Raw genomic sequence first — 18,630 nt, 5'->3', positions numbered from 1 at the left:
TTGTGGTTGATCATTGATTGAGCTCCTAAGTCTTTCAGAGCTGTTTGTCCTTACAGTATTGTTACTATATAAATTGTTGTCCTGGTTCTGTTCACTTTACTCTGCATCTGATGTAACTTTCAACACTATTTTTTAAAAACAAGTTTTATTTATTCAACTTTTATTTTTTAATGGCTTTAATTTTTTTTTTCAATTAAGCATTTTCTTTCCTCCTCTCCCCACCATCCCCATGGGGAGAAGGAAAACAAAACCCTTGTAACAAATATGTATGGTGTAGCAAAACTAATTTCCACTTCCAATCTTCATTTTTAGCACACTGTTGGCATTATTTTGTGGTATTTAAGATAGCCTTATAATGTCAGAACTCTAGGGTTTTCCTTCTATAGCATGTGAATAGAGACCTTGAAGAAGGACACCTTTAATTTTTAAGTTCTGTTGGTGCCTTTTGTGGCAGACATTTCTGAATATACTACTTCTTTCCTTTGTCCCTCATCCCACTTCACATCCTCCCTTGTAACAAAGAAAAAAAAAATAAGAAAAAGCCAATTCTTCCTGTAGAAGGTGAGATTTTAAGTAGGACTTGAAGGACTCTGTTGGAAGCCAGGAGGGCAGAGATGAGGAGGGAGAGAATTCTAGTCTTAAGGGATAGCCAGTGCAGATGTCCATGTTTGGGAGATGGTGTCATGTATTAGTGATAACAAGGAGGCAAGTGTCATTGAATCAAAGAGTACTTGGTGGGGGTATAAGAAGACTGGTGGAATGGAGGTGAGAATGTTATGAGAATGGCTTTGAATGCCAGAGGATTTTGTATTTGATCCTGGAGGAGAGAGGAAGCAAGTAGAGTTTATTGAGTAGGGGGGTGACATAGGAAGATCACTTTGACAGTTGAGTGGGCAATGGACTGGAGTGAAGAGAAGTTTGTGGCAGGCAGATCAACCAGAAGGCTATTACATAGTCCAGGCTTGAGGGCTTGTACGAGACTGGTAGCGATGTCAGATAGAGACTGGGGCATATTAGAGAGATAATTTGAAAGTAGAATTGATAGGCTTTGGCAACAGATTGGATATGGGAGGTAGGTAAGAGAATGAGTAGTTTCAAACCCAGGTAATTGGGATGATGGTGGTACCCTTGACAGTAATAGGAAAAATTCAGAAGTGGAGAGGGTTTTGGGGTAAAGATAATGAGTTCAGTTTTGGACATGTTCCATTTAAGATTTCTGTGGCATATCTGGTTCAAGATATCTATTAGGCAATTGGAGATAGGAGACTGGAGACCGAGAGAGAAATTCGATCTGGACAAGTAGATCTGAGAATAATATGCAGAGAGATGATAATTGAATGAATTGAGTAGAGATGAGATTACCAAGTGAAATCATATAGAGGGAGATGAGAAGATGGCCCAGGACAAAGCCCTATGGGAAGGGAACACCCATGGTTAGCAGACTTGGATAAAAATCCAGCAAAGGAGACTGAGAAGGACTGGTCAAATGGGTAGGAAAACCAGGAGAGAGTAGTGTCTCAAATATCTAGAGAAAAGAATATCAGGGCTGCAGAAAGGCCAAGAAGAATGAGGATTGAGAAAAGGCCATTAAGATTGGCAGTTAAGAGATCATTGATTACTTTGGAGAGAGAAATTTTGGTTGAACAATGAGGTCAGAAACCAGACTGAATACAGTTAAGAGTAATGAAAGAAAAATAAGTGGAGGCATCTGCTCTAGATGGCCTTCTCAAAGAGTTTGGCCACAAAGGGAGAAAGGTAGAGGTCAGTAGTTAAGTAGCTATTGGAGATGGATGGATTGGGGTTGGGCTTTTTGAGGATAGGCAATAGGGAAGCACCCAGCAGAAAAAATGAGGTTAAAGAGAAGTGAAAGACAGGGTGACATGGGGGCATTCTGCTGGAGAAGACAAACTAGGGTTGGAAAGCTACTCTTGAGCTGCTTGTCGATTGGCTGGTATTTTCTGTGTTTTCCTGATTCATCTCTTTTTTGTTAATATTGAAGATTCACTTGATTTATTTTTTTCTGCATTTTAAAGTGTAGTTTTTGAATATATTTGGGGAAATAGAGCTTGCACAGATGGTAGGATATATATTTACTGAAATACATGTAAGAAGTATGTAATTAATTTTATATATAAGAGAATATTAAGGGTCCCTTTCTAATAATAGCTTTTAAAATTCAAATATAATTTTAATTTCAGCATTTGACCTTTAATTATCTCACAATCTTATTTGAATTAGAATCTAGCTTCATTAGCTCTATCATAATTGGGTAACTGTTAATGTAGAATGTTTATAGAAATATTTGTGATAGGGTATGGTATTCAGGTGATAACAGAAATGGTTATTGATATAAGTTTCCGCTAACCTAGTTCACTATATACATTTGGAGTGTTAAGTGTGTAATGTGAATGCTATAAAGTATACTAACCAATCTACTTAAATATGTCTTAGAAATAGCTCTTGTGTTGAAATGTTTTAGCAGTATTTCAGGAAGTTTTATGTACTTTATTTTTCCTTCATTTGTAACATAGGTAAGTGCATCACGACAAGATGTTGAAGATGCAGAGGATGCAGAAGAAACAGCTGTTCAAAATGATAATGGGACAGATACAGTAGAAAGATTGTTTAATATGGTCAGTCTGTATTACAAAAACGAAACTTAAAACATGAGCTGTCAGATGAGATTCTCTCTCATGGTGTTGGTCGGAAAAACTAGTTAATCATCTCTGAGTTACAACAGCATAGTTTTGTTTTACAAGCAGTTCCTTATTACATACACACATAGCTCCGGCTGGGTTAGTGCTTTTGCCAGTTATTATTATCTGTTAACAGATCAACTATGTTTTTCTTTAAATTTGAGTGCAAAGTTGTGTGCTTAAATTTAACTATTGCTGCTCCAGTCCAGGAGAGGATTTTGTTCTGAAACCAGTAACAGTTTATGGTGGACCAATTGTAAAGCAACTAAATTGCTTTTTCTGTTGTTTCAAATTATTTAGAACATATATAATTTCTTTGGTTTGAATACTTTTAACCATGCAGTCTATGTCCTCTTCCATATCTTAGTTTCCATGAGTTACTGTGTCTAAAATGTTTTTCACTTGGTGGCCAACTTTCTGTTGAAGAGTCTAGTTTCTTAGTACCTAATTAGCCTGACCCTCAAATGATGACTTTCTCGGCCTGTGTTCAGCTTTTTCAGCTTGAACTGTTGGAGCTCACATTCTCCTTGCATAACTTTTGAGAACCCAATGTCATCACTCTACCATCATGAGACGTTAGGTATTTTTTTTTTCTTGGTTTTTGTGGAAAACTTAATTGCTTTCCATTTAACAGGATGAAGATGAAGAGACTAAAGATGAAACAGAAAACATTTCTGAAAAGAGTGATCGAATGGCACATCAAGTAGCTGAACGTTTAGATATTCTTTTGTCCTTGCTGTTTTCCTACATAAAAGATGTCTGCTATAAAAATGGTAATAAGAGATAACCCAATATTATATATGCATAGAAGTTGGTCATTTTTATCCAGAGATCTGAATTATTTTGAAGCTTGTCGATATTTTTCCATGTTACTGTAATAGCCTTGCCTTAGTGGCTCAGCTGTGATGAACATATCATAGAAAACCCTAATCTGTAAACATTACCTAGATCTGTCATCACTAAACTAAAACTGACTGAGAGTAAACCCTCATATGGATGACACAAACCTGTGCTGTTTGTTAATAGTGTTTTTTTGCCAAAGGCCTCTTATCTTCATTTCTTTATATAATCACATAGTTTTGGTTGTTTTTAATGTCATTAATTATGGTATTTATTATACATATTTTTCTAGAGTTTAACAAATATTTTGTTTCAGTATTCATTAATGGTAATGGTATATAGTTCTTTTTCTGAATATTATCTTTTAGATAGAATAAATACTGGTAGGTGAAAATAAAATGGCATTATTAGAGATGACTGTTGTCACAGGTAATCTGTCTTATTGGTTGTAGTCTAATTGATGAGGATGTGTCTCTTAATATTGAAAATTTTGTACTTTGCTGTTTTCAAAATTTTTATTCTCAGTTTTTCCTTTTAATTATCTTTTGAAGCTGAAAAGTTTTGTTTACTTTGTAGGTGAGATTGATGTCAATAAAACAAAGGATTTGTATCGAGATTTATTGGGGATCTTTGACAAGCTGGTGTTGCCAACCCATGCCTCCTGTCATGTACAGTTTTTTATGTTTTACCTCTGTAGCTTTAAATTGGTAAGTAGAAATAACATTTTAAAACATTACTTTTTTCTTTCCCTCTAACAGATAAATTTACTGAAAATGAGGGGATAATTTTTAAACCTCCCTCTTGGTGAAAGTAACTTAGATAACCCTGCTTTCTTCATAGGGATTTGCAGAAGCATTTTTGGAACATCTTTGGAAAAAATTGCAGAATCCAAATAATCCTGCCATCCTTAGGCAAGCTGCTGGAAATTATATTGGCAGCCTCTTGGCAAGAGCTAAATTTGTTCCCATAATGTAAGTAATTTTATACATACGTTTTAATATTATGCTTTTTAAAGACCAAGATCACTGTTCCAGAAATTTGGGAGTTGGCTGCATACAGCTAATAGTAATTCAACCCATGGATTCTAATGAAATCACTAAGAGAGTGTTTAGACAAAGAAGAGCTGAGGGCCAAGGATTTGGAGCAGGATATGGATGATGATACAGGAAGGAGACTTGAGGAGGAGTAAACCAACCAGCAAAGGGGGTGAGGGGTGGGGGCGGGGTGAGACAGAGACAGAGGTATCCTGAATGCTGAGAAAGTGCCCAGAGAAGGGCCATGTCAGAAGTTGTGAAGAAGTCAGGATGGATGATAACAGGGAAAAGGCTGGTGACCTTGGAAAAAGGAACCCTTTCAGACCTAATTCAAGCTGAGTCAGAAGCCAGTTAACTTGGGATTCAGAATTGTGGCCCAAGTGAAGAAGGAGAGACAGCTAAAAGTATGTAACTGATTCACAAAAGAAAGAGAAGCAGAGGTGGGATTTTGCAAGCCAGACAGAGAAGTGCATCATTTGATTGGGGTTCCCACCCTCAGAGTCTTGTGAAGATAGAGGGTGGTATTAGTTATCTATTGAATCCTAAAGACAAGACCAGTATCTTGGTCTGTAATTTCTTGGGGATTGGGTTCCTAGGGGCCTGATTGAACTCATATCTGAGCCAGTTCCTTTGCTTCCTCCCAACGATTCTCAGCTCTTCATTGGGCTTGGTATCTCTTGGGATCTGAGTATCAGTGGTTATAGAAGGCTAGGGCACTATTGCTTTTCTCATGTGGGTTGGTGAAATTGTGCTCTTACATATACATGGCAATAGGTTTAGGCTCACTAGTAATGAAGGGCTAGAACATAGTTTCAGTGATCATAACAGAGGAACAGTGTAGTCTAGGACGCCTCCAGGCCCAGTCTCAAGGAGAAACTGAGGCAAGGTCAGCTTACTCTCAGGGGAGGAATAGTCAACTCATTTTCTGGGGTACTAGCACTTAGACTATTGCCTCTTGCTTTTCTGACTCTTCTGTATCTATGAATGGGACAAATCTGCTAACTTTTTTCATATTTAGTGTTAACAGGTGGTTATAAAGTGTCTGATATCAGTCTTGTTTTTTAGAGTCAGTCATCTTATAAAGTAAATAAAATTTGCTTATTAAATTGAAGTTTTTCTTTTCTCTAGCACTGTGAAAGCATGCCTAGACCTTTTGGTTAACTGGCTGCATATGTACCTTGATAACCAGGATGCAGGAACAAAAGCTTTCTGTGATGTCGCTCTCCACGGACCATTTTATTCAGCATGTCAGGCTGTGTTTTACATTTTTGTCTTCCGACATAAGCAGCTTTTAGGTGGAAACTTAAGGAAAGGTAAGTATATTAAGGCACACAAGGAATTTATTGCATTGATTGGCTTGCATTTACTGTCTTTTGTGTTGTTATTGTCATTTGAAACTTGCTGTTTCTCCCTCAGCCTAGCCAAATTTTGTCTTCATATACAATTGAAAACTTAATAAATTATTTACTATACTGTTTTTGTTTTAGTGACTTCTGTAATTGTTTCTAGTTTAATCTATAAGAAGCTTGTTAACTGTATCATAATTGAAGACAGCTTCTAGTATAATTTAATAAATACAATCTCATTATGTTTGTCCATGTGTCTATGATTCCACTAATTTTGAAGAATGTTTTTCTGTATTTGGGAGAAAAAAAGGAATTCTCTGTGTGTGGAGGACAAAGCTTTAGAGATGCTGATGAGCATTAATGAGCATTTGTACTTGTTTTCCTAAGTAGCTGAGCTTATTATGCTAATAATGGCACATTTTTTTCTCCCAAGGCATTCCCTTATTTACCTTTCATTGCATCAGAATACTTGTCATACAACATATCTGGATAGATGTCTAAGTGTAGTAGCTTAGCAGCTAATTTAGAAAGGTTTCCAAGACCTTTGGCCTCACTAATTGTTTTAAAAAAAGTTTGTTAAAACACATTTTATTGATATAATAAAAATGCTGATGATAATAGCTATCATTTATATAATGCCTACCATGTGACAGGCAGTGTGCTAAATGTTTACAAATATTGTCTCATTTGATCCTCACAACAACCCAGAGAGGTAGGCACTATTATTTCTCCCATTTTTCAGTTAAGGAAACTGAGGCAGACGGGTTAAGTGATTTGCCCAGGGTCACACTTTTTTATTTTTATGTCACTAACATTCCCCAATATATGTCTTTCTTTCCAGAGATCACTCTCTTGTAAAAAAAGAATAAAATAGAGAAGGAAAAACATCAGCGAAACTAACTCCACGCTGAAAAAAATTGGCAATATATTCATTATTTTATACCTGTGGACCACCCCTCACCCCAACCCCCCACATTTCTGTCTTTGGGAGTTAGGGAAGGTATTCCCAGGAATGTATTCTTAGTGACGCTATAAATCATTTGAACAATGACTCATTTTTTTCACTCAAGTAATTTTCAGCATGTCATTGGTTCACATAGTAATCTTTATATTATGTTTTCTAATTTTAATGTTTCTAATGTTTAAATTCTATGACACCGAATTATGGTATATAAAATTACATATCACCTTACCTTGAGGCATTGCAGCATGGCAAATAGGGAAGAGTCAGAAAGACTCAACTTTGACACATGCTTGGCTGTATGACTGTACAAGTCATTTAATGTCCCCAGGCAATTAAGACTATATCTTGCAGTTTTCTCATTGGCAATTATCTTTCTATACCAGTGAAATCAGAGGTCCCATCAGAAAAAAAAAAATAGTACCTTACATTTGTGTAGTACTTTACAATTTCCAGGGTACTTTAACATACAGTATCTCATTTGATAATGAGATTGTATTCTTTGTAATATAACTAATAATAGGCCAAGCACAAAAAGGAACCTTTATTATTTTGTGGGCAGCTAGGTAGTGAAGTGGAGTGCCAAGCCTGGTGTCAGGAATTTCTAGCTTAGTGGGCAAGTTACTTAATCCTGTTTGCCTCAGTTTCCTTATCTGTAAAATGAGCTGGAAAAGGAAATGGCAAACCACTCCAGTATCTGCCGAGAAAACCTCAAATAGGGGTCATGAATAGTAGGGCATGACGAAAAAAAATGAATGAACCAACAACAAATTATTTTGTGGTCTTTCTAAAATATAAATGAAACTTTCAAAAATTGGACCTTTAAAAAAGCTTCCTTTATAATTTTGTAATCTTAATTTTACACAAATAATCTTGGGAAATATCTTCATTTGCAAGTACAAAATAGAAATAAACTTTCAAAAGATCTTTATGAGTAAGAAAATTAAACACTTATGGATAAGCCATGTCCATAAAAATGAATAAAAAACATTAAATTCTCAAGACCTGTCCATTTTTATATGAAAAATTATTTTTGAGAATTGTCAAAAAAAATGACATTTTTTTCATGCTATCACGTTAATTGGAGGAATTTCTGTATTTTTAATGGCAGTTAAACAGAGATTTTTTATTTGATTATTCAGTAGATCTGGAACTAGAAGGAACCTTAGAATTCATCTACTTCAAACCTCATTTTACAGATGAGGCGAGTGAGGCACAGGGAGTTTGAGTGACCCAGGTCTTCCATATTCTAAATCCAGCTCACTATACGGTTTTGTTTTTTGTGCCAACACCTGGCATTTAAATTTTAGTCATTGGAAATGATAATTTATTTCTAGCTTTGAATTTTGTATATATTCTTAAACTGTTAACTGAGCTCTTTGTTTTTTTTTTTAACAAAGGTTTGGCTTACCTACAGAGTTTAAATTTTGAGCGCATAGTTATATCTCAGCTAAATCCTTTGAAGATTTGCCTCCCTTCTGTAGTTAACTTATTTGCTGCCATTACAAGGTAAGTTGTTTGGGTCTGAATTTTTAAATTGGAGGATATGTAATTGTAGTTTTCATTTTAGAACAATTTGCAAATCATGTACTGTCTGTCATGTTCTAGGCACAGGGGTCACAAAGACAGAAATGAAACAGTCCATGCACTCAAGGAATTTACTTTCTCCTTACTCATAAAGATCTTTTGAAAGTTTATTTCTATTTTGTACTTGTAAATGAAGATATTTCTCAAGATTATTTGTGTACACAAATAAACAATCATTTGGGGAAAAGGCTCTAATAACTGTGAATTATGAAAGGCTTCTTGTGGGAGAGGTCAGTTGAGTTATGTCTTGAGGGGAGCTAAGATCTCCAAGAGGAGGAAGGGATAGAGTTAAAGGCATAAGGGACAACAAGCACAGAAAAGGGAGATGGAATTCCTTATAGAGGAAGCTGAGAACTTAAATATAAAAAAGAACTTTTAAATTTATGCTTATTTTCAAGTGAATATTTTTGTTGTTGTACTGCATTTTAATACATTGTAATGTGGTAAGTAAAACTCAGTTTTCTACCGCTCTTTGAGATCTAAAGGTCAGAGTAATTCTACTATGCTAACAAATGTATCTGTTTGATTTTCTGAAGGAAATACCAATTAGTGTTTTGTTACACTATTATCGAGAGGAACAACCGACAGATGCTGCCAGTCCTTAGAAACACTGCGGGAGGTGGCTCAGTACAGACCTGCACGAATCCACTTGACACATTCTTCCCCTTTGATCCTTGTGTTCTCAAGAGGTAAGCTCATGTTTTAAAATTTGAAGTTTAAGTGGAATAAATGCTTATTGGGACAAAGTTCACCTTTCAAAGTTTGTATTTTTAAAAATATTTAATGACCTCTTACTGTAAACTTTGAATGGAGAGGGTGGGGGGGTTGGTGTGAATTATGAATTTATATGAAGCCTTCACCATTTATAAAGTGCTTTCTTAATAACTCTTGAGGTAGAAAGTGTTCTTACCAATGAGGAAACTGAAGCTTAAAGAGGTTGTCACGTTTCAATAGGACCATAACTAGTTAATGTCAAAGCTCAGACTTAAATGCCAACAATCCTTCTGATGGCCAAAGCAAATGTTTGTGCTTTTTTTATTCTTTTATTTTTGTCTTGTGTCCCCCGTACCTCACCCAGAACTTTTGCACATAGTAGGCACTTTTAATAAATACCAGTTTAATTTTAACGTCTTAGTGTTTCTTCTAGGTTGTTAGTTTCTAAAGAAACTTTAAAATAAATTTCTCAAAGCTATTGAACTGGCTCTTGCACTTTTAAAAAATCATTGTATTCTTTTTTTCATGGTACTTTTAGAATTCATTTCCTCACTTTGACCTGGTTTGATTTTTAATAAATTCATGGAAAGGTAAACAGGAAAGAGAAATCATAAGGGACTTACTAAAGTTGAACTGTTTACATTCCTATATGGAAAGGTAACATTTGTAACTCATGAGACCTTTCTCAGTATGAGGGTAATGTAGTAGCAATTAGATTTGAAGATCTTTTCCGCCCATTAATAGGCCGTGTGACCTGCTTACATCACAGGAAGCCTAAGTTACATGGTGGGAGGAGCTTCCTGACAGGAAAAAGAAATTATGTCACAGGAAATGCTGAGAGAGACAGGGAGGGAGGGAGGTAGGTTATGGCTGCTAATGGCCACCCTCGTGATCGTTAGAACTGAACAGGCTGACTTAGCTGTACTGTGAGTTTGTTTTGGGGAAGACCCCAGTCAGAGAGGTTTTGGGATGGCGAGGCTCCAGGTTGTTGGTTGTTATTTTGTGTATTGAATGTTTTGGGTTCCTTGCTGTTATGATGAAGTGGACCATCTGGATAAATGGCTTGTGGGATATGGTTTTCTGGTGTCTGAATAAATGATTTACTTCTTCTACCTTTTATGTGGAGAGTCTCATATACTTTGCGATACACAACCACATAGGCATTTTGACATTTATCATCTACATTGTTATTATTGCCTTACTGTTTTAGGTAGTTGAAGGGAATATACATATATATATATATATATAGACAGAGGGCACAGGGTGAGTTAAATATGAAGGGATGATATCAAAAAAATAAAATTAAGGGGTGAGAGGAATATATTGGGAGGAGAAAGGGAGAGATAGAATGGGGTAAATTATCTCACATAAAAGTGGCAAGAAAAAGCTGTTATAATGGAAGTGAAGAGGGGGTAGGTGAAAGGGAATGAGTGAACCTTGCTCTCTTTGGATTTGGTTTAAGGAGGGATTAATATACATATTCAATCAAGTTATCTTACCTTACAGGAAAGGAGGGGGGAAGAGGATAAAAGAGGGGATGATAGAAGGGAGGGCAGAGCGGGGAAGGAGGTAGTCAAAAGCAAACACTTTTGAAAAGGGACAGAGTCAAAGGAGAAAACTGAATAAAGGGGAACAGGATAGGATGGAGGGAAATACAGTTAGTCTTTCACAACTTGACTATTATGGAAGTGTTTTGCATAAAGATACATGTATAACCTATATTGAATTGCTTGCCTTCTTGAGGGTAGGTGGGGAGGGAAAAAGGGAGAGAATTTGGAATTCAGAGTTCTAAAAACAAATGTTAAAAAAGTTGTTTTTACATGCAACTGGGAAATAAGATATACCAGGCAGTGGGGTATAGAAATCTATCTTGCCCTACAAGAAAGTAAGGGGAAAGGGGACGGGGAGGGAGGGAGAGTGGGGTGATAGAAGGGAGGGCAGACTGGGGAAAGGAACAATCAGAATACATGCCATCTTGGGGTGGGGGGGGGGAGGTAGAGGTGGGGAGAAAAATTTGTAGCTCAAAATCTTGAGGAAATAAATGTTGAAAACTAAAAACAAATTTTTAAAAAATAATGTTATTTGTAATACCTTCCTATGAAGCCCTTGATAACTGGTCAAAAAAGGTTCTTCTACCTTGTCTGTTTTTTACCTTAATAAGAACGTAATTTGAGATTAGTAGTTTTCCCAGATATTAAAAGAATCCCCAAGGAGATAGTTTCTTTTAAATACCACTCATCCTCTTAGATGCCTCTTTGCTTGTTTGTCACTGTACAGGACACAGTTCAAATATTCTGATTGTAATAAACTACAAGTCAGTCATAACTTCCTTTTTAACAGCACATATATTACCTATTGGCTCCTTATCACTATCTAGTCTAGGAAAACTTTCTTGGGTTCTGGGTTCCCAGACCCCATATCTTAGATGAATAAATTCCTATTAATTTTATGTATATCAAATAAGAGACTCTTATGTAAAATGCATACATACACATATTTCCCCACCCTGACATATCTAAATGAGCAATGGCAACGTAAAAAATAACTCAAGGTTCTTTAACATTCAGCTTTTTTTGTACCTCTTCTATCTGGGTCCAAAATATTAAAACAATTTAACTTGAAAGTGATAAGTGTTTTTTGAATGATGGGATTACATTGTTGTTTAACTAGGTGTACTATTGCCAAAAGTGTTTAATGTGATCTTGAAAGTTTGAAACCTAATTATCAGTTTTTATGCTTATCTTTTGTTTTTATATCACCTAAATTTCTCCCAGCATCCCTCCCTTTTCCCAGAGAGCCCATTTTATATAACAAATAAAAAAAAAAGCCAGCAAAGCCCATCAAATACATCAAAAAAAAGTCTAAAAACACATGCAGTTGTTTGTCACTTATGGCCCCCCCACCTCTAGAAAAGCAGGGTGTCTGCTTATATCTCTTCTTTTGGGCCATACATTTTCTTTGTAATTTTGCAATATTCACTCTGGGTTGTCTTGTGGGGGGTTGTTCTTTCCCATTTACAATTATGTGTATTTTCTCGTCTCTGCTTACTTCATGTAAGTCTTTACATGTTTCTCTCTGATCACATTCATGCACTACTATCTGTTTAGCCATTCCTCAGTTGATAAGCATCTGCTTTTTTTTTTTTTCTGTTCTTTGCTGTCACCAAAAATACTACCATGGATATTTTAGAATATGTGAAACTTAACTCCTGGGTCACGGATATTTTAGTAAATTTCTTAGCACAATTCCAAATCACTTTTCCAGCATTGGTTGGTTCAATTCACCAGTGTTTACCAGTAGTGAATTAAATATTTTTGTCTTTCCATAGCCTCTCCAACATTGACTGGTTCCCATCTTTGTCAGTTTGCCAAGAATGAGGTGAAATCTCAAAGTTGTTTGTGTTTTCATTTCTCTTCTGATTTGTGATTTGAAGCATTCTTTCTTATGGTTTGTAGTTTGCAGTTCTTTCGAGAAGTGTTTACTCATGTTCTTTGACCATTTATCCATTGGGGGAATGGTTCTTGGTCTTACATATTTGTGTTTGCTCTCCATACATCTTGGATAACAGACCCCTATCAAAGATATTTGATGCAAATATCTTGAAATGTGATTTAATCAATACTTTTTGTTAATAGATCCAAAAAAGTCATTGATCCCATTTATCAGTCATGGGAAGATTTGAGTGCTGAAGAACTTCAGGAGTTTAAGAAACCTATTGAAAAGGTAATTTTTTGATTTACCATTTACTTGTAACCTAATATACTAATATACCTAATACTAATATACTTGGCCAGTAATTAGCTAATTATTTTGTTGGACATTTGCATTTATTTTAAGTTTACTGTTTTTACAACGTTCACTTTTATACAATTCACTATATTCTTTTCAGTGGAAATTTGACATCAGATTTTTTTTTCTTTTTCTTTTAGAGGGGAGGTCAGGGCAATTGGGATTAAATGACTTGCCCAAGGTCACATAGCTAGTAAGTGTGTCAAGTGTCTGAGGCCAAATTTGAGTTCACTCAGGTCCTCCTGACTCCAAGGCCAGTGCTCTGCTCACTGCACCACCTAGCTGCCCCTTGTCATCCGATTTTGTTGAATTACACCAGTTTTACCCACTGATTATGGGGAAATGGAGGTTAAATAAGACATGAATTTAGTTATATTTAAAATGTTCTCATGGTTTTTGTTCTTGTAAAAATACCAATAACTTTCCTTTGCAGTCCAGTTTCCGTTATGTTGACATATGTGCCAGCAGCTGGGTAAACTAACCATATGGTCATTTAGAAATAATCTCTTGAAGGGATAAATCAATAGGTAGTCTTAGAACCTATCAGATAGAATATCATCACAGAAGTAGATACTATTATCATTCTTCTGCAATTTCATAATTTCTGTTACCATTTCTGCCTTCTTTAGAGTCTTCAATCACATTATGAAACTTGAGTCAATGTGCTTGTTTCCCTACCTAATAATTATGACAATATACCTAAAAGAACATAAGATCTTGTTGATCTAGGTATTCACTCCAATGGTACTAATTGAAATCTGACCCTGTTATCCTGTAGTTTCTCTACACAGGAGCCATTACTGTCTTCTAAGACTTTTATTTACAGTTATTAGGGCAGCAGTCAGGTTTTCCATTGGTTGTTCCTTGATCTGTCCGCACATTTGACCCACCTCCTTTTCCTATCATATGTTTCCTCGATGACATACCTTATGCCACTGCTTCTGCATAAGTTATCCTTGGAAATATTCTGCAGCCTACTTGTTCCCACCATATGTCTTTTCATATTGAATCATTTACAACTTTGATTCAGAACCATATGTCATTTTCTGGAGAATGTTTGTGTTCTGAAGAAGAATTTTTATTCTTGGGATTGTTAAAAGCAACGTACAATCCAGCTCATTTTCTTCCTCCTGTTAGATGCTGAACTCCAGTAACCGTCCAGTAATAGTTCCTGTCCTAGATGAATGTACTTACATATAACAGTGTCATCCAGTTGTATATCATGGTCTGGACAAAAGCCATTTTTCATTTATTTAGTTTTTCCTATAAAGATTGTTAAATCCATTTTTTTTTTTTTGAGCAATAGTGGATCTCACTGAGGAACCCTTAATAGTATTTTGGGTTTGATAGAATCCATGAAACAAAATACCTTTATATTATTATCTCTCTTTACTCAACTACTTGTTGAAAAGAACTGTATTATAGGGAATTTGAATTTTGGCTTTCTTTTAGGGTCTTTGACTTGGTCATTTAATTAGCTTTTTTTCCCTTTTTTTTAGGGGGGAAGGCAGGGCAACTGGGGTTAAGTGACTTGCCCAAGGTCACACAGCTACTAAGTGTGTCAAGTGTCTGAGGCCTGATTTGAACTCAGGTCCTCCTCACTCCAGGGCCTGTGCTCTACTCACTTCGCCACCTAGCTGCCCCATTTAATTAGCTTTTTAATGAGAAACTTCTAAATTACTTATTTTCTCCCTCCTCTATATTGATTACTTAGTGTCAAAATCCTAGAAAGAGCGTTGTTTTCTTCATTGTAATGTTTTTTGGGAAGGAGAAAAGTTTTATTGTTGTTTTCTGTCTTTTTTTTTAACAGGGAACAATAGAAGATGAAGATGATGACTTTTTGAAAGGTGAAGTGCCACAGAATGACACTATGATTGGAATTACACCTAGTTCTTTTGAGTCAAGTTTTCGGAGCCCATCAAGCAGTGTAGGATCTCCACAGGTCACATATATATTGGACCAGCCCCTCTGATAACAAGAATGAATAACTGAAAAGACTTTCCTTAAAAAAACCCACTACCAAACGAACCCAGACTTGAATACCAAGTTTCATAGGTTATGGAAGTTGAATTTAACTCAACCATTGACATACCTCAGGCATCCTGGTTTCAAGTTAAATTTTAAATGGTTTCCATTTTTTTTAGTATAAATTCTAGAAAAAGTTGAATGACTATCATGTGCAATATTTTAATAGTATAGTTTATTATTATAATTTTGCTGAGTTTTCATTTAATGTATAAAACTTTTATGTTACATCTTTTCTAATGTAATTATTATGAAACTTCTAATACATATATAATCCCATTTTATTTAATAGCATTTTAACATAGACTTCTGCTTGTCAATGCCATTTTCAAATTCCAGTGCTAGCTCTATAGTCCCAGTGCTTTGTTTATATGGTTTCAACAAAACATCCTATATAACAGATTCTTTCACAAGTCTCTATCCATCTTTCAAGTAAATCTTTGTAACTAGAACATTTTTGCTTTGGTTCAGTATTTATTTTCTGTTGTAAATGAGCATACTTGCTTATTTATTTGCTGAGACCTATTATGCTTGGATCTCAGTGTAGTGGAAATAATAGGAAAATAGGGAGGTTGTTGAAAATAGTCTGGGATAATAAAAGCTGGAGAGGGGTCAGGAGATACTAACACTCCAGGATTTGGTCTTGTGGGTTGAAGGGAGGGCAGAAAGGTAGAGCTAGGAAGGCAGAATTTTCTTGCTTTGTTTAAGCAAACAATCAGGTAAAAAAAAAGATACACTGTACAGAAATTGTATTAATAGTTTTCCATTTGAATGGAATTAAGATTTACAAAAGTGGTTTTGATACCTTTTCAGATCTATTAACATGGAATTTTACCTGTACATTTTTCAGGAATGTTATGTTTCAAATAGTACTACCAGTTTATAGTAGCATTAGAACAAATTAATTTTGGATAAACATATGGTAGTGATAATGTTCACATTTTGATATTCAGCTTCTAAAATTGAGAGAAAAATATTTTCATGTCTTTTATTTGACCTCTTAGTTGTGAAGATTTGTTAGGAAAAAATGAGCTTGTTAATTGAATTATAAATCTTATTTTTAGAAGTTTTCATCTAAATATACCAAGTCTTCAGTGTAACACTGTCTTTGGAGTTGATGCTGATGGAACAACCTAGTGTGGAAGCATTTAACAAAAAGAACCTCTTGAGCACTTCTGTAACTAAATCCCCTTAGATATGAGGCAGTGCAGCGTTATTGTGAATTCTGCAATGTATTAGTGTCTTTTCAATACCTGTGTATTTTATCTTAGTTTTTTAAGTGTATAATTTTTTTTTCTTAGGATATAAAAAGCATTACTTGTGTTTTTGTTATTTAAATTGTCAATGAAACAAATGCTTTCTTCACTCATAAAATTTTATAGTCCTTTACTGAAGTTTTTAATATCTTTTCAAATATATTAACATGGAATTCAACTTAAGGGAAAAAATCTATTCTTGTAGGTGACTTGTGCATAGAATTTCATATCTTGAATTTTGGATAGCCACTCTGCTTTCTTCAAAGAGGGAGTAGTACCAGGTTAGAATTATATGTCCCCCTAAATATTGCTAGCCTAGAGGAATTTTTATTTTTTGGTTCAAGCTGTGTTCCAGTCCTCAAGTGCAGCCATTTGACTGAATCCAAATTTCAAAGAACAAATCCCCTTAAAGGACTTGTTCTGTAGAACTTGGACTCAGTCAAAAGGCTGCACACAAGGACCTAGAAGACCATATGTGGCCGGTTCCCCACCCCAATCTAATGCAGCTTCCTCTTTTTGTAGATAAATTGAGGCACAAAGAGTTTAACTTGCTGAAGTTCGAAGATACTAAGTGACAGACAGGATTTAAAGCCAAATCTTCTGATTTTACAGTCAGCGTTCTATGCAGGGGTGGGGAACCGGCGGCCTCGGGGCCACATGTGGCCCTCTAGGTCCTCAAGTTCAACCCTTTGACTAAATCCAAACTTCACAGAACAAATGATAGCTCCGTTAATAAAAGGATTTGTTCTATGAAGTTTGGATTTAGTCAAAGGGTTGAACTTGAGGACCTAGAGGGCCACGGGTTCCCCATTCCTCTATAGTATCTTGCTGCATTAGACTCATGAGTAGAGATTGATGAGAAATACTCGAAGGGGGGAAATAAAGTGAAATAAGGCTGGTAAGTAAGATTGGAGGCAAGGTTTAACACCTTAGCCCACCCCCTGCCATCCTAGATCCCACTAGAAGAAGCAGATTTTACCACACTAAGCCACACCCCATGCCCAGATCCCGCTGGGCTTTCCCCGCTACTTAAGGGCTTTGTCTCTCCAGACTTCTGGCCTTGAGGCAGGCATGGCTACTCATGGCCTTCAAAGAACTGGGAGTTGTGAACTGTATACCTCCAAGTAAATGGCAGACCACTAAACCCTAATATCTGTCCTGTTGCTGCACCCTCCAATTAAAAGGTGAACTTCAAAGGAGGGGATGTCTCCATTTTCTGTTTGTTATCCCAGCACCAAACATAGTGCTTGACAAATGGCAAGGGCTTAATAAATGCCCATTTCACTCATCCATTTACTGAATACCAGGCTGAGTAGTCTTATGTTGTATAAATAATGGGAAATTTCTAAAAGTTTTTGAGGAGAGAAGTGATAGGTTAGAGGAGCTGTGTTGTAGGAGTAAGGCTGTATTTAAAAGTCACAGGACTGCGTTCAAATCTTGGCTTCACTTCGGCTTATTCTTGTGACCTGGGCAAGCCACTAGATCTCTGCCTCAGTTTTCCCATCTCCAGGGATCCAGATGAACTTGAAGGTTCCTTCCAATTCTAAATCTGAAGGCTATTCTATTGTTTTGGTCAGAGAGGGAACCAGTTTAGTTTAATGCAACAGGGGTGAGGGCAGTGGAAGTAAAAAAAAAATTAGTTTTTTCAAAGATAAAATTATTAGAACTAGGTAACTGGATACTGGGGTTGGCAAGGTTTATAGACTGGAAGGTAGAGAGAGGTGGGGTTTGGTATCATGATAAAAAGCAATGGGCAGCCAGGCAACAAGCATTTAAGAGCTTGCTAAACAAAAAAAGCAGTTCCTGCCCACTGGAGCTTATATTCTAACAGACTGCACTTTAAAGGGAGCTGAAAAAAGAGGAGGGGAGGAGAAAGTACCCACCTGGAGGCATGGTGGAGATGTCATCAAAGTCAGAAGCACACCCAGGAACAAGAACTGAAGCATGGCTGGACACTCCCCCGTGGGAGAAGGTTGCTAAGCCAGCAAGATGGAAGAATGGGCCAGGAAAAGGGTATTTGATTCGGACCTGGAGAACCTGAACTTGAACCCTGGCTCAGCTATGTAATACTTTTATTATTTATGTAACCTTGGATAAGACCCTTTGTTTAGCCTCAGTTTTTTTGGTAAAGATGAGGGTGGTTTGCAAACCTTAATGCACTATATACGTGGCAGCTATATTATTCATCTCAGGTATTATCTTTCTCAGAGGATGTGTGTGTGGCTCAGGATAGTGATACACAGATAAGGGTTGTGTGTGTGTGTGTGTGACCCAATCACCACACAGGTAGGAGGATACCATATTTCCCCAAAATCGTCCTAGATTTTATGAGATTTTTTGAAAAACAAAAAAAAAAGTGGGTTGTGACCATTATGTGAATCT

At 36.2% G+C, this 18,630-nt stretch overlaps 1 protein-coding gene across 1 annotated transcript in view; it reads left to right on the top strand.

Annotated features, from left to right (window-relative positions):
* The window catches only part of RRN3 (RRN3 homolog, RNA polymerase I transcription factor), a 32,378-nt gene extending 16,012 nt beyond the window's left edge, over positions 1-16,366 (top strand). Inside the window, exons 10-18 of the mRNA XM_036739206.1 lie at positions 2,532-2,633; positions 3,331-3,469; positions 4,113-4,243; positions 4,377-4,507; positions 5,699-5,883; positions 8,278-8,386; positions 9,001-9,153; positions 12,814-12,901; positions 14,778-16,366. Of these exons, the coding sequence (XP_036595101.1) occupies positions 2,532-2,633; positions 3,331-3,469; positions 4,113-4,243; positions 4,377-4,507; positions 5,699-5,883; positions 8,278-8,386; positions 9,001-9,153; positions 12,814-12,901; positions 14,778-14,939 (1,200 nt within the window). The 3' untranslated portion in view covers positions 14,940-16,366. The remainder of the gene's footprint in view (positions 1-2,531; positions 2,634-3,330; positions 3,470-4,112; positions 4,244-4,376; positions 4,508-5,698; positions 5,884-8,277; positions 8,387-9,000; positions 9,154-12,813; positions 12,902-14,777) is intronic.
* Positions 16,367-18,630: the final 2,264 nt, after the last annotated feature.

The sequence above is a fragment of the Trichosurus vulpecula genome, chromosome 9 (genome assembly GCF_011100635.1).
Source record: "Trichosurus vulpecula isolate mTriVul1 chromosome 9, mTriVul1.pri, whole genome shotgun sequence".
In the NCBI taxonomy this organism is placed as follows: domain Eukaryota; kingdom Metazoa; phylum Chordata; class Mammalia; order Diprotodontia; family Phalangeridae; genus Trichosurus; species Trichosurus vulpecula.
The sequence above is the reverse complement of the archived record's forward strand: the minus strand, read 5'-3'. Positions and strand labels throughout refer to the sequence as shown.